The sequence below is a fragment of the Saimiri boliviensis genome, chromosome 5 (genome assembly GCF_048565385.1).
Source record: "Saimiri boliviensis isolate mSaiBol1 chromosome 5, mSaiBol1.pri, whole genome shotgun sequence".
Classification (NCBI taxonomy): domain Eukaryota; kingdom Metazoa; phylum Chordata; class Mammalia; order Primates; family Cebidae; genus Saimiri; species Saimiri boliviensis.
In genome coordinates this window covers 45232782-45248399 of record NC_133453.1, presented here as the reverse complement: position 1 = coordinate 45248399, position 15618 = coordinate 45232782, and the positions used below count along the sequence as shown (strand labels likewise).

The following is a 15618-nucleotide window of genomic DNA, read 5'->3' as shown; positions in this document are numbered from 1 at the left end:
GATCCTATGGCTCAAAAAGGTTACATACAGCAAGTAGCATATATTTTAAAAATATCCTAGGGTGGCAAAATATTACAATGAAGACAAACTTTTAAGACATAAAAATTGAAATGCTGCTTCTAAACCATGCCCATGTTATTTCTAAGGTGTATTTCCTTAAATGTGAGTGAGTCTTTTTTGAGTCAGGTCTTGCTGTGTCACCCAAGCTGTAGTGCAGTGATGCAATCATGGCTCACTGCAATCTCAACCTTTCTGGCTCACGTGATCCTCTCACCTCAGCCTCCTGAGTAGCTGGGACTACAGGTGAATGTCTCATGCCCAGCTAGTTTTTGTATTTTTAGTAGTGATAGGGTTTTGCCATGTCATCCAGGCTGGTCTCAAACTCCTGGACTCAAGCAATCTACCTGCCCTTGGTCTCCCCAAGTGCTGGGATTACAGGTGTGAGCCACCATGCCCAGACACAAGTGAGTCTTAAATGTGACTTTGTTTATTTTTGTGGATTTTGGCCTTATTTATGCTGAAATGTGGGACAAATTATATTATGGGATAAGGAATATTTTGCATTCTAGAAAATATCAGTGAAACAAAAAGCTTTCCAAATGGTGGATTAGTGTTATTAATAGTTTTATTTCTTGATAATGCAAATTCTCTTATTTCTTCCCTATATGATGGATTTCATGTGGAAAAAGGAGTCTGCCTTTGTACCTAAAATCTCTGCTCATCTATCCATCTGTTTGGTTGCTAGATAGGTGTAATGAGGTAGCTTATGATTTTCAGAAAATTTAAGTTTTTTAACCAATTTCCTCCCTATCTGTTTAAACTTAATGTTTCCCTGAATCTACCAATAATTTTCTGTAGAAGAATAGTAGCCTAGACTCTAACTGTAGAACTCTGCCCCAGAATACAATTTGGGAAGTATTCAGATCTTTGTCATATAATTAACAGCTGTGGAAGACAAGGTGAAAGGCCAACTTTAATTTTTAAAAGAAATGCTTATCAGATCTTGCTTATCAACTCACTTATGTGAGTTTCTGAACTTCATTCTAACAATGATCTCACTAGCATTGTCAAATAGGGGAGCATTCAGGAATATGAAGAACTTTGCCATCAGCTAACTGTATGACTTGGGCAAGTTATTTACATTTTATGTTTTCATTTTCTCAAATGATAACAGAGTGAACAAAGGCTAAGATTTCTTCTTTTTCTGGAAAAAAAAAAAATAGATTGTATTTTGACATCTGGTCAGTGCTACAGTAACATTCACCCTCTGATTTTCATCAGCTTTTCTATAATTTGCTCTTTAAGTTTTCATAATACTTTCATGCTTTCCAATTTTTCTCCTCACTTTGCCTGCTTTTGATTTTAGTTCCCTCCCATTGACCTTATCCAGAGCATCTTTTGAATCCCCCAAAACCCAGTTTCTTCTTTGTGTGTCCATGTTTGTTTTGTTTAGCTTACTTAATTTTTTTATTGGACTCCAGAAATCATTTTTCAATTAGAACGGCTTCTAAGTTATTTTAGGGAAATATATTTATTTAAGAATTCCAAAAGACATTCACTTAAGAAATGTTCATTGCACTGCTATTCTGTCTAGGCTTAAATTAGCAAATATCCGTGCATTTAATTGTTGACAAAGAATATCCTTTGCTATAAAAATAGGAACTGATGACTCGGTTGTTTCTGAAGATCGACTTAATGAAACTGAACTGACAGATTTAGAAGGCCAACAAGAATCCCCTCCTAAAAATTACCTTTGTATAGAAGAGGAGAAAATCATAGACCATTCTCACAGTGATGGATTACATAGTATTCATGAGCACGATCTCCATGCTGCTGCACCTAACCACCACGGTGAGAACAAAACTGTGCTGAGGAAGCATAATCATCAGTGGCACCACAAGCATTCTCATCATTCCCATGGCCCCTGTCATTCTGGATCCGATCTGAAAGAAACCGGAATAGCTAATATAGCCTGGATGGTGATCATGGGGGACGGTATTCACAACTTCAGCGATGGGCTCGCAATTGGTAAGTGGACTGGGAACATGGGTGATAATCTTCTTCCACTGTCTATGCTAATCTTATGGACTACAAGATGTAAGATTAGATTTGTCTGGAGCTTCACAAATACACTGTTATGTATTGCTCTGATCAGTTGATTTTCCCAAAGGATACACTTTTGTGTTCATTTGTCACATTTGGAAGTGTAAGGGTATAATTTAGTGGAGTTTTTCTTTAGCACATAAACACATCAGTAGTATATTTCTTTATATTTTGATTTCTCAAAGTACAGTCACCATATTGAAAAAGCTGCTTATTAACATTATATTTTCATATTGTTTTCAAAGAGATGTAAATCTCTTTCAGGGATATGAAAATATCCTAAGATATTTCCCAGGGATATGAAAATATTTCAGTGCTTTTACATATTTAATTTCAATCTTAGGTTTAATAAAGTTTCCATAACTTTGAAAAGGCAAAAAAAATTTTTTTACAACATTAAAAATCCATTGTACTAAATTCAAATATATTAGTATCTTGCTAAAGTGATATTACTAGTTTAAGAGAATATTACATGTGATGAATCCCTAATTTTCTTTGAGATCCAGACTCTATTAGTGCCTAGAAGTAAGCTTTGGTTTCTTTCAGAAAGTGGAGAACATGATTAATTTACAGTAGCTGTTTTTTGTTGTTTTGTTGTTGTTGTTGTTTTTTAAATAGAGACAGAGTCTAGCCATCCTTCCCAGGCTGGCTTCGTACTCCTGGCCTCCAGCAATCCTTCCACCTCAGCCTCCCAGAGTACTAGGATTATGGGCATGAGCCACCGTGCTCAACCTATAGTAGCTGTTAATACTAAAGAATAAATAATTCTGCTAGTAGACCTAGATGCATTTATGCGTCTCACCTCAGTCCTCAACACTACCAGACAAGTAATACTTTTTACCATTTATTTTTTAAGCTTATGAAAGTTTTGATAAGGGTGTTAAGCCATTTACATCTCTGTAAAGATCAATGAGAGAGAGAGCAAGTACAATCTTAGACTTACAAGACTTAAAATTGAGCATCAAACCATTACCTTGAAACACTGAAAATTGTTACTATCCCCAAGATATTAGTGAGCTGGAAGGCTACAAAAATAGAGAATTAATTTCAGTATGGAATATTGCTTTTATTGAATAGCGGTTTCTCTAGTTGTCACATACCTATCATACCCTGCTATATGTTCAAAAACTATGGTGTATAAGAGAAGTGAGTCACTCATATATTAAGAAATTAATTTAGATAGGCAAATGAAACTGCATCTGTCAATCATTAATGAAAATGTGAAGACAGAAGATCAGTAAATCTTACTCATTTTTTTTCTTATCTTCCTCAGGTGCAGCTTTCAGTGCTGGATTGACAGGAGGAATCAGTACTTCTATAGCCGTCTTCTGTCATGAACTGCCACATGAATTAGGTAATATAACCTTAAAAATTTTACCAGGTCCCATCAAATCTAAGACTTCCTTAATTATAATTACATTAAAATTTTAGAGATGTTCAAGAATAAAAAATGGCTGATGGTAACTATAGTGTTATTAATTGTTAGATATATCATGATGTTAAAATATGAAAAAAAAAATGCTCCTTAAGATTGATGAAATGTTTGTGTGCTTTCCTTTGCATTTAATAACATAATTATGCTATTATAATGAAGATTATAGATTATGACTGGTTCACTAAGTAAAACTTTTAAAACGAAATATTTCTGAATTTAAATGCCACATTTTGATGTCAATCTACTTTGAACTTATTTATATACTCTATAGACCATATTTTTAAAAGAATCAGGGTAAAGTTTGCAATTACGTCATTGAAAGGCAGATACATCTAGGAATGAATACAAGATTTTTGGGTATTAAGATTATGATATTAAAATATATATAATGAAAATGAAATCATCCAACCTTCTTAATTCATAGATAAAATAAGAGCTTTGGAAATGAATGATTATTCTAAAACCTCAGTGCTGGTTAGTAACAGAGTTACTTTTTTTTGTTTTTTTGTTTTTAGTAGAGATGAGCTTTCTCCATTTTGGTCAGGCTGGTCTCGAACTCCCTACCTCAGGTGATCCACCTGCCTCTGCCTCCCAAAGTGCTGGGGTTACAAGCGTGAACCACCATGCCTGGCCCTAATTTTTGTATTTAGTAGAGATGGGGTTTTGCTATGTTGGCCAGCCTTCATTATTTCTTCATAAATAATGGAAAGTTAATGTTGATGTTCAAAAATGTTACCTGGATGGTTATTAAAGATAGGATTGCATTCTTAACTCTGTTACTAACCAGCACTGAGGTTTCAGAATAATCATTCATTTCCAAAGCTCTTACTTTATCTATGAAGTAAGGTTGGATGATTTCTGTTTAAATTATATATATTTTAATAATATAATCTTAATACCCAAAAATCTTGTATTCGTTTCTTATGTGATTTTGGTAGAGTGGAGCTAAATACTCGAAAAATAATCTTTAAAATCCTGTATTTTTCTTTTTTCATTTTAGAACATGTTTTCTTGATACACTTTCAACCGTAGTAATTATATATATCATGTTGGACTTGATTCTTTTTTTTTTTTTCCCAAACACATTTCCCATTTGCCCTTAGAAATGAGTGCTGGCAGTGAGCTCCACTTTTTTTTTTTTTTCTAAAAGGAAATGGGTTACTTCCTACTCATTTTCATTTCACTCTTTTGATACATCCCTTATGTTTCTTACCTTATGTTACTTATTATCTTTTAAAACTCTCCTGATTACCACGAGTTAATTTAATGTGTTGCTTCTGCCCAGTACTCAGAAATATGCTTTCACCACATTTTACATAATTAGCACCTATTATTGGACACAGCATTTAATTTCCTCCCCTCACAGATAGTACTGCATTGAACATCTCTAGACTTGGTACCTGTTGACCCCTCTGAGATACACGTCTAGGTATGCATGCTAAAGCAGTGTGATTTCCAAACAGCAATACCTGAACGTTCCTGTTGCCACAGCCCTCCCAGCACTTGGCATTAACTTACTGTTTTATTCCCCCCTTTGAGACAGAGTCTGGCTCTGTCACCCAGGCTGGAGTGCAGTAGTGTGATCTCAACTCACTACAGCCTCCATCCTCTGGGTTCAAGTGATTCTTGTGCCTCAGCCTCCCAAGTAGCTGAGACTACTGGCATGTACCACCACACTTGGCTATTTTTTTTTATTTTGTATTTTGGTTTTTTGTTTGTTGTTGAGACAGAGTTTTGCTATTGTTGCCCAGGCTAGAGTGCAATGGCACGATATTGGCTCACCGAAACCTCTGCCTCCTGGATTCAAGCGATTCTCCTGCCTCAGCCACCGAGTAGCTGGGATTATGGGCATGCCCTACCACGCCTGACTAATTTTGTATTTTTAGTAGACATGGGGTTTCTCCATGTTGGTCAAACTGGTCTTGAACTCCCGACCTCAGGTGATCTGCCCTCCTTTGCCTCCCAAAGTGCTGGGATTACAGGCGTAAGCCACCACACCTGGCCCTAATTTTTTGTTTTTAGTAGAGACGGGGTTTCGCCATGTTGGCCAGACTGGTTTTGAACTCTTGACCCCAAGTGATCTGCCTGTCTCAGCCTCCCAAAGTGCTGGGATTACAGGTGTTAGCCACCATACCCAGCCTTAATTTTCTCTTTTTTATCAATGTAATGGATGTAAAGCATTTCTTTTTATTTTAGTTGGTATTTGTTTATCAATTTAATTTCTCTCCACGTGAAATAGTGCTTTAGTTTTCTTCTATAAATTAAAAAACAGTAGCTTAAGACATATATATGCATTCACACCAAAAATATCTGAAGGAAGTGGAGATGGCATTAATTTGAAAGAAAAAATACTAATTTCACCTTTTGAATATGCAAGGGATTTCTTCATGTGCTTTCCAATTTAAACTTTCTGAAAACTCACCTGGCTATGAAATGTCTGTCATTTGTACATAATTGCCTTGATATGTAGTATTTGCTCATTTTTGAATAGAACTTGTCATATAATTTTCTTGAAAAATCAATAATTTCTTATGTAAAGCAGAAAAAAATATATTAGTGCATACTTGGTGCTAACTCCTTGGGGCTTGATTCTGTATGGTTTCATTTACCTTGCCAACTTCAGACATATTATCTTATCTCTTGTTCATGCCCCATTATTATTTAATCAGACCAAGTCATCACTGCCTTTGTGGTGTTTTGCTTAGATAGTTTGGATAGTCTTTATATCCGTGGTTTTATTCTGTTGTAGTACGTCATTGGCAGATACATCTGCTTAAACGTGATGTTCTTATGTAATTAAAAGTCTTTCAGTAGCTTTGCTGACATACAAAATCCAGCTAGATTTTATTAGTCACACTTTTTTTTTCTCTCTGTAATAGGGTCTCACTCTGTTGCCCAGGCTAGAGTGCAGTTGTGTGATCGTGGCTCAATGTAGCCTTGACCTCCAGGGCTCAGATGATCCTCCCACGTCAGCCTCCTCAGTAGCTGGGACTATAGGCACACACCACCATACCCAGCTAATTTTTGTATTTTTGATAGTTAGGGTTTTGTCATGTTGCCCAAGCTGGTCTTGAACTCCTGGGCTCAAGTGATCCGTCTGCCTTAACCTCCCAAAGTGCTGGGATTACAGTCGTGAGCCAACTATGAGTCACATTTTCAATGACCTTCACTTCTTTTCTCTACTTATTTTATAGTGTTACCTGCAGTACATCCTGCTACATGTTGTTCATTTTAACTAAACAGTTTACCAAATGTGTAATATGGGTGCCTGAATCTGTTTCCTTTTCTATACCATTCTCCTGCATGGCTGGCCCAAATACTTTATTCCTAGTTTATCATGTTAAGAATCTTCAACCTTATTACTATCTTCTACCTCATGCCTTGGATTACTGTTTCCTCTAAATTTTATTGTTTGCTTTCTCTGTGTCCTTCACACATTTTCTTGTTCGATACCCTATTTCTTAAACTGTAGTTTTTAAATGCACAGATACTATGTCTTATACTCTTCTTTATCACATAGTGCTGTTAGCCTAACTCTACAATTCAAGGCTATCAGTTTTTAAATATGAGTAACATGTTGCCTCATATTTAACCTTCCACTTAAAAAAAAACTTTTTTAGTAATAGACTTGGATAATCGTGTACATATCCATAATATACTAGAAAAGCTTCCAACTTTCCTTCCCGCTCATCTACCCACTACCTGATAAATGGAGTGTCAGCCTACTTCAAGTTTAAGTGTGGTTTTATTGAATTGCCCTAACCTTGAAGGATTCACTCACAGAATTGAAAACAAGTTGTTTTGGAGATTAAGGATGGTTACCTTCTTATCGCTTCTTTTTCTCTCTGCAATTTCTTATTGAAGCAGTGACATTCACGGGATAACCACATGTAGAACAAGTGTATTACATATATTAATGGCTAGGTAAGCCCTTGATACCTAATGCAGAGCTCTGGTGAAAAACTGGAATGGAGAACTCCCCTTGAGGCAGGACCCTGCAGTGAGTCCTTCAGACCTCAGATGTCTACCTGTTTTATCCCCCAAATCAGAAGTTGAGATGTTGCTACTGCTGTGAGAGGAAATGTTAAGCCAGAGTATATTCAGTTTTGCCAGAGGGAAAGGAATGGGATTTAAGAAAATGTGCATTTTTCCTAATGTTAAATTGACATAAACTGTACCATACTCTAGCTGGATAGGCTGCTAGGGAAGGAACAGCATAAAGAAATGAGCCAGCTTCCTCTGTGGGAGGTGACAGAAAAGGCTCTGGTCCTTGTTGTGTCTATCAGCAAGGTAAGAAGTGGTCTATGAACCATGAATAAAGGAAGCAAAAATATGATTGTAGAGCCTAGTTTTTGCCTTAAGGCACAACAAAGGGCACTTATGTACAATAGGGCCAGGTTAGTGTCGCTACTCTGATCAGATCATCTACTCATACTCACTCAGAGAGGAACAGGATGTGGAGAGAGGCATACAAGCCTCAGAACTCCCAAGCATGGGGAAAATCTTTTCTCTATAGGATGAGTTAGAAGCATAGCAGATAGACCCAGGGAGAAGTCCACTCCCCACTTTGTAGGTTAAAATGTTGACAAAGCAGTATAGTATGTCACATTTCAGGATAATTTACTTGATCTAAAACCTATTTTGCCTTGTTACATTTTTTATTATGAATTCTTAAAACAGTTCTGAGATTTCCCTACTGACCTCAGACCCTAGGAAGAAAAACATGTTTTCAAATTGTGTTGCAATATATTGGAGACTAACCCTTAGTTGGTCAGTAATTCCAAGTTCTTGTGTTCTGCTGTTTCTCCAGTGGTATATTTACTCAGACACAGAATTGAAAACAAGTTGTTTTAGAAATTAAGGATGATTAACTTCTTTCCATTTACCCCTTTTTCTCTCTGCAATTTCTGCAGGTGTGTTTTGTGTTTGTGTTTAGGAATGTGATATGTAAAAACATATGCTTAGAACTATAGAATAACATATAGCTCAGGGAGTTTGACTCTTAAGAGACATGAAGAATTGAAAGCATTTGAGGAAATAGCAAACTCACATCTCATTTTCTGTTTGCTCTCTGGGGTGGCAGTGGGCTAAATTGCCTGAATTATTAAGTCACTACTCTCTTTTCTGTGTTTGCCAAACTTATGTAGCTGAATTTAAGTTACAATACTGCTTTGTTGTATCTCTTCACTTTTTTCCACCTTCCTTCAATTAGGAACTGTTTAAGCACTTGAGTAATTTACATGAAAGCCTTGTGTAGTAGGAGAAGGCCATCTATAGAGGACATAATGTTGAGGACTATCCTGAGGGCAGGCGGAAGATAGCTGCTTCCAGGTTTGAACTCAGGATGGATCAACCACCTGGGTATCCTTGCACTCTCAGAACAGCCCCAGGGTGTTGGATTCCACCAGGGTTTCACAAACTCCTATCTGAATTCTAGACTCCCACAGAGAGGCTTTTGACTGTGGATAGATGGAGAATTCTTCTTGTGGATGTGGGAATATGAGTGGATCACCTTCCATTTTGCCATCTTGGTTTATCACAGTTTCCCAAACAGTCATCTTGATGTTGAGTAATGTGTTTCAACTTCAATGAAATAACATTTTGATAAATAAATATATAGCCATGGGGCAAGGGTTAGAAAACTGCCTAATGGGTACTATTGTGTAGTACACCAGGGTGACCAATTCAGTCATACCCACACCTCGGTATCACATAATATAGCTCTGAAACAATCCGGTACATGTAACTCATGCTTCTAAAATAAAAGTTGAAAAAGAAAAAAAATATGTAGCTGTGATAAGACTCAATTAAGAGAGGTTATAGTGTTGTACATTTTTCCTTTCCTCTCAAACAAATTAAGGATTACACAGAAATTTAAAATAAGATGTTCATGTGTTAAATTGTCCATGGAAAATTGAACATTCATTGTATAGATTTATGTAGAATTTTAACATGTTTAAAACCATCATTTAAGACAAGAATAAAGAACCTAAAAATATATACACGTTTAAAAAAAATCTCTTAGTGGATGTTAACAGATGTTAACATAACTAAACCATTGGATTAGTTTCAAAGCTTTGGCAGGCACACCTCATTCATTGTGCTAATGATATCCTTTGTCAGCAGGAAGGAAAGAATATTGATTTACCAAAAGATGAATAGATTTGCATGTTTAGTATAAATCCCTGCTGTGATGGTTCCTTTGACTTAGTTTAAAAATGTTTATACAGGTTCTTACTGAGAAGGGAAATGAGGAGAAAGGGAAAAACATGCAGATACCGTTGAAAATTTATAACCTGAGATAAGACTACAACAAAGATGTTAAAATGAAATAATTCACTTGATACAAAGACAATTATACAGAAATCATTTGTATTGCTATATACTAGCAATCAACAGTTGAAAATTAAAATTTTTAAAAAGTTCTATTTATAATAGCATCAAAACATGTAATATTTAGCTTAAATGTAAAAGCATATGCATAGACCTATAAAAAAAGAAACCAAAGGAGAGTTAAATGAAGGTTCAAAGACCAGAAGACTGTTGTTAAGATGCTTTTTTTGTTAAATAGAGACAGTGCATTCTCAATAAAAAATTCAGCAGGCTTTTTTGCAGAGAGGAACAAGCTTTTAAAAAAATTTATATGGAAAGGGGAAGGAACTTGTATAGCCAGTAGAATTTTGGAAAAAGACAACGAAGTTGATGTAAGATATACTATAAAGTCACAGTAATCAAAACAGTTGGAATTGGTGAAAGAGTAGACACATTAGTCAATGGAGCAAAGCAGAGTCCTCATATATGGCAATTTATTTTCTTTCTTTCTTTTTTTTTTTTAATTGCATTTTAGGTTTTGGGGTACATGTGAAGAACATGCAAGATTGTTGCATAGGTACACACTTGGCAGTGTGGTTTGCTGCCTTCCGTCCCCTCACCTGTGTCTGTCATTTCTCCCCATGCTATCTCCTCCCACCTCCCCACGCCCCCGCCCCTCCCCCATTTCCCCCCAACGGACCCCAGTGTGTAGTGCTCCCCTCCCTGTGTCCATGTGTTCTCATTGTTCAACACCCACCTATGAGTGAGAATATACGGTGTTTGATTTTCTGCTCTTGTGTCAGTTTGCTGAGAATGATGGTTTCCAGGTTCATCCATGTCCCTACAAAGGACGTGAACTCATCGTTTTTGATGGCTGTGTAATATTCCATGGTGTATAGGCAATTTATTTTCAACAAATGGTGCTCTAACAATTGGACATCTACTTGCAATTAAAAAAGGAAGAGGCCGGGCGCGGTGGCTCAAGCCTGTAATCCCAGCACTTTGGGAGGCCGAGGCGGGTGGATCACGAGGTCAAGAGATCGAGACCATCCTGGTCAACATGGTGAAACCCCGTCTCTACTAAAAATACTAAAAATTAGCTGGGCATGGTGGCGTGTGCCTGTAATCCCAGCTACTCAGGAGGCTGAGGTAGGGGAATTGCCTGAACCCAGGAGGCGGAGGTTGCGGTGAGCCGAGATCGCGCCATTGCACTCCAGCCTGGGTAACAAGAGCAAAACTCCGTCTCAAAAAAAAAAAAAAGGAAGAAAGAAAAATACCTTTGACCCATAACTTACTATAGGAAAATAAAATGAACTCAAAATAATCTAAGTGGAGACTCTAAAAATAGAAGAAAACAATATCTCTGTGTCTTTGGGCTAGGTAAAGTGTTCTTAGATACAGCACTAAGAGCATGCTCCATTAAGGGAAAAAAGTCATAAAATACACCATACAAATTAACTCTTCGCAAAAGACAGTTAAGAAAATAATAAAAAGGTAATCCATAAACTGGGACAAAATATTTGGAACAGAAATATCTGACAAAAGACTTTTAGAACCAGAGTATTTAAAGACCTCTCAATTCAGTCAGGAAAACAACCCAACAAAATAAAATAGACACAAGACTTCAACAAACATTTCACTGAAGAAGTTACACAGATGAGATTTCAGATGCTGGATTTCAAATTATGGACTAGCAAGGATGTGGAACAGCTACAGCTCCTATACATTATACATTGCTCGTGGGGATGCAGTTTCTTATGAAGTTAGAAATATGCTTAACTGTATGGCCCAGTGATCCCACTTGATAGGTATCTAGCCAAGAGAAATGAAAACTTGACTACATACTGTGTGCTTCCATTTAGATGATGTTCTGGTAAAGCCCAAATCATAGGAACAGAAAGCAGATTGTTGGTTGCCTAAGGGCAAGTGGCCTGAAAAATTTTTGGAAGGGTAATGAAGCAATTCTAGAGCTTGATGATGTTTGTGGTTTTATGTTATTATGTGTTTGTAAAAATGCATAGAAGTGTATTTTGTTAGAAAGAATTGTGTGATTATATCATAATTTTTAAAAATATTAAATGGAAATAGTTTGCCTTGAATCTTGATTAGTTAATTAATGCTGTTTGGTTGTTACTCAGAAATGAACTATCTTGCTATTCCGTAATATTAGAGAAGGCAACAAAGTTGATGTATTTTGTGCCCATGACACTACAAAATACTGCATCATTAAATTATAAAAGGAAGCAATGCATTTTGTAATCTAAAAGACACTTCTCTAGTCTCAGTTTGTATTATGTAACATGCTAAATGAAAGTGCCTCTTCAGCACAGTTGGTGGGTGAATTATTGAAAAAAGAAGCAGAAATTTGTTAGGGAAGTTAGGGAGCTCTTTTCACAGAGAAAAAGCTAAGAAAGACTGGAGAAAATTAAACAAAACTCCAGGAGCAAGAAGAGAGAAAAACTGGTATTAAATGCAGGTCTTAGCAGGAGAATTAAAGTATTTAGGATCAGAGGAGAAAAGATGTAAGGAGAATAGCATTAGATGATAACTGGGCAATGACAACTTAGAAACCATTGGTAGACAATCTCCTTAGGTACATTATCTAACTTTCCCATATAATGCTGCAGTGTTTAATTGTAGCAATTTGTTGGACGGTGGAAAAATGATACCTTGCAGTAATTTCTTTATTGTTAACTTCTTTTTATCTGTTATAGACTATGATCTTGTAACCATGAGAGGTAATAGAAGAACAGATCATGTATTTTTAGATACGTAGCTGTTAAAGATTCTTAGGGGAAAGAAACAAGCCAATGTTCTGTATATCACCTTGCATATGCTGAGTGTTCAATAATTGATTCGATATTTGTTCATGTAGTAACTAAAAATTATTACAGTAAGTAAAGCTAATGGTTATTTTTCTTTTATACTTCAAGGTGGAATAAGCTATTGCTTTTGACCCATTCGCTTCAAGACTTATCTTTAGCATTATTTTGCCCTTCTCCTGACACCTCTCTGAGCAGTCATTTTTTTTCCGTGATGTTCCAACTTTATTTTTTTCCACAGGCTGTAGTCAAGCTTGCAGATAATGTTCCAACTTTAGATAGACGAAAAGAAAAGTGCCTTTCTTCTTTTTTTGAAGGGAGAGGGTGGTGGGAGGAGAATCCATTGAGGATCCTTAGAAATAGAATTTCAGGATTTTCCCCCCTGTGAGTTTTTGTTTTACATCAGCTCTGTGGTCATGGTTGATTTCACAGTCACCAGTGTCACCATTCTTCATCATCACGGTTAGAAACAGACTTTGGATCATGGCTTAATAAGAACCTGGCGTTTTGCTCTATTTTTCGGCATTGTTGATGCTCTTCCGAGCCTCAGCTAGATATTATGTGCATCATTGTGGAGGCACAAAAAAGTTGTGTGGAGAGCTCTTTATTCTTACTACATTTTTAAGATTTTGGGGAGTATTACAGTTTTGTCTGTTTCAGCATAGATATATAACCTTTCAGATGGTTGTCTTTCAGTAACATGCATTTGAGATTCATCCAAGTTTTTGCATGCATTATGGTTTAATAAGTAAAAAAAATTTATGTGACAAAATATTTTTATTAAAAGTGTGTATTTTTTTAATGCTAATTTCATTGGTTTTCTCCATTCAGATTTGTGTTTTAAATCCTATGGTTTAAAAACATTCCCATTGTTTAATTGCAGGTGATTTTGCAGTTCTTCTTAAAGCAGGCATGACTGTAAAGCAAGCCATTGTATACAACCTCCTCTCTGCCATGATGGCTTACATAGGCATGCTCATAGGCACAGCTGTTGGTCAGTATGCCAATAATATCACACTTTGGATCTTTGCAATCACTGCAGGCATGTTCCTCTATGTAGCCTTGGTGGATATGGTAAGATACTTTGTATTTTTTTTGTGATGCTAAACCTGCAAATGAAAGAAATCCTTGCAAGTGGTTTGAAATCAAAGTGTTTTTAAAAATGTAACTCATTTTAAAGACATAATACCCTAAATAAACTCTTAAGGAAAGACATTTAAGTGGGAGGTTTCATTTTATGGAAACCAGTTGAGTTGCTAAAAATGATGTTACTATTTAATCATTAGTAATAGAGTTTTAATTACAGAATTATTGTACTACTTTGAAGATGTTGTAATATTGGGGTAGACGTATTTCATTTTTGTTAGCAAAATAAGTTTGTGAGCTTGTTTTATGGCAAACAGGAGAGAAATACTATTCCTGTTAGGTAAGCCAGTCTTTTGTAGGAAGCGGTATATATTCCATAAGGTTTATATAATTTATTACTAAATTCAGCTTAAAGTTAAATGTAAATGCTAACAATTTGTTTTATTTTGATTTTACTTTAATACCCCAAATATGTTAGACCGTGTATTTAAAGAATTAGCAATTAGGGTTTTTTTTTTTTGGTTAGTTTGTTTTTGACTAGATATGACATTTCTTTTTCTGGTAAGATCATAACAGTCTTATTTCAGAATTATGCAGCTTAGTTTTTATTTATTTGTTTTTTGAAATAGGGTCTTGCTCTGTTGCCCAGACTGGAGTGCAATGGTATGAACATGGCTCATTGCAGCCTTGACCACCTGGGCTCAAGTGATACTCCTGCCTCAGCCCCTGAGTACCTAGGAGTACTTACACATACGTGCCACCATAGCCAGCAAAAATATTTTTTTTTTCACTTTTTTTTTTGTTGTAGAAATAAGGTCTTGCTATATTGCCCAGGCTGGTCTCAAACTTCTGGGCTCAAGCATTTCTACTGCCTCAGCCTCTCAGTGCTTGGGATTACAAGTATGAGCCACCATACCTGGCCCAGCCTAAATTTTTAATCACAAAATTAATGCCTGCTTGTTATAGAAGGTTTTGAAAAGGTAAATAATTATTTTTTCTTTTAGTTTACAAAGTTACCTAAAAGTAGTCATCTTCCCTGCTGACTTTTAATATTTCATTTCCTATTCTCACCCTCAACTGATAACCTTGCTTCTGATTTCATGGAGCTGTTAATCCACAAGTTCTCATCACCACTTCTGCTTACCTTGCTGTATCTATGCCCATTTACCTTCTTTCCTGTTACTAAAAGGAAACTTTCTCGCAGCTGGTGCCCCTGCAGACTGCTCCCTAGAACTTATCCCCTCTGCACTCCCTTAATTTCTCCCCTCTCTTTCCCATACCATTTCCCCCTTTCTGCTGGATTATTTCTGTTAGCCTATAAACCTCATATTACTTCTCCCTTCTTAAAAAGGTGGGGGACCTCTCTTAGTTCCAACTTCCCCTTTAGCTATCACCCTATTGCTGCTATCTTTTAGGAAATTTTCACTGGTTTGTTTGGTTTGGTTTTGGGTTATTTTTTGAGACAGGGTCTCACTCTGTTACCCCGGCGGGAGTGCAGTGATGCAGTCGTGGCTCACTGCAGCTTCGACTCCCCAGGCTCAAGTAATCCTCCTACCTCTACTGCCTGAGTAGCTGGGACCACAGATGCATACCACCATACCTAGCTAATTGTTTTTTTAAAGTTTTTGTAGACATGGAGTCTGACTATGTTACCCAGGCTGGTCTTGAATGCCTGGCCTCAAGTCATGTTCTAGCCTCAACATTCCAGAGTGCTCAGATTATAGGTGTAAGCCACCATGCCCTGCCCATTGTTTATTTTTAAATTTTCCTTTTTTTTTTTTTGAGCCAAAACGTAATCAGGTTTTCCCCCTGACTTTTCTGCCAGAACTTCTTTTGTCAAATTAACCATATATAAAAACT

At 36.5% G+C, this 15618-nt stretch overlaps 1 protein-coding gene across 5 annotated transcripts in view; it reads left to right on the top strand.

Annotated features, from left to right (window-relative positions):
- The window catches only part of SLC39A10 (solute carrier family 39 member 10), a 179418-nt gene that overhangs the window by 159447 nt on the left and 4353 nt on the right, over positions 1-15618 (top strand). For all 5 annotated transcript variants that reach the window (XM_074399336.1, XM_003925708.4, XM_010336482.3 and 2 more), the window contains 3 exons: positions 1660-2028; positions 3377-3457; positions 13556-13746. In XM_074399336.1, coding sequence (XP_074255437.1) covers positions 1660-2028; positions 3377-3457; positions 13556-13746 — 641 coding nt within the window. The remainder of the gene's footprint in view (positions 1-1659; positions 2029-3376; positions 3458-13555; positions 13747-15618) is intronic.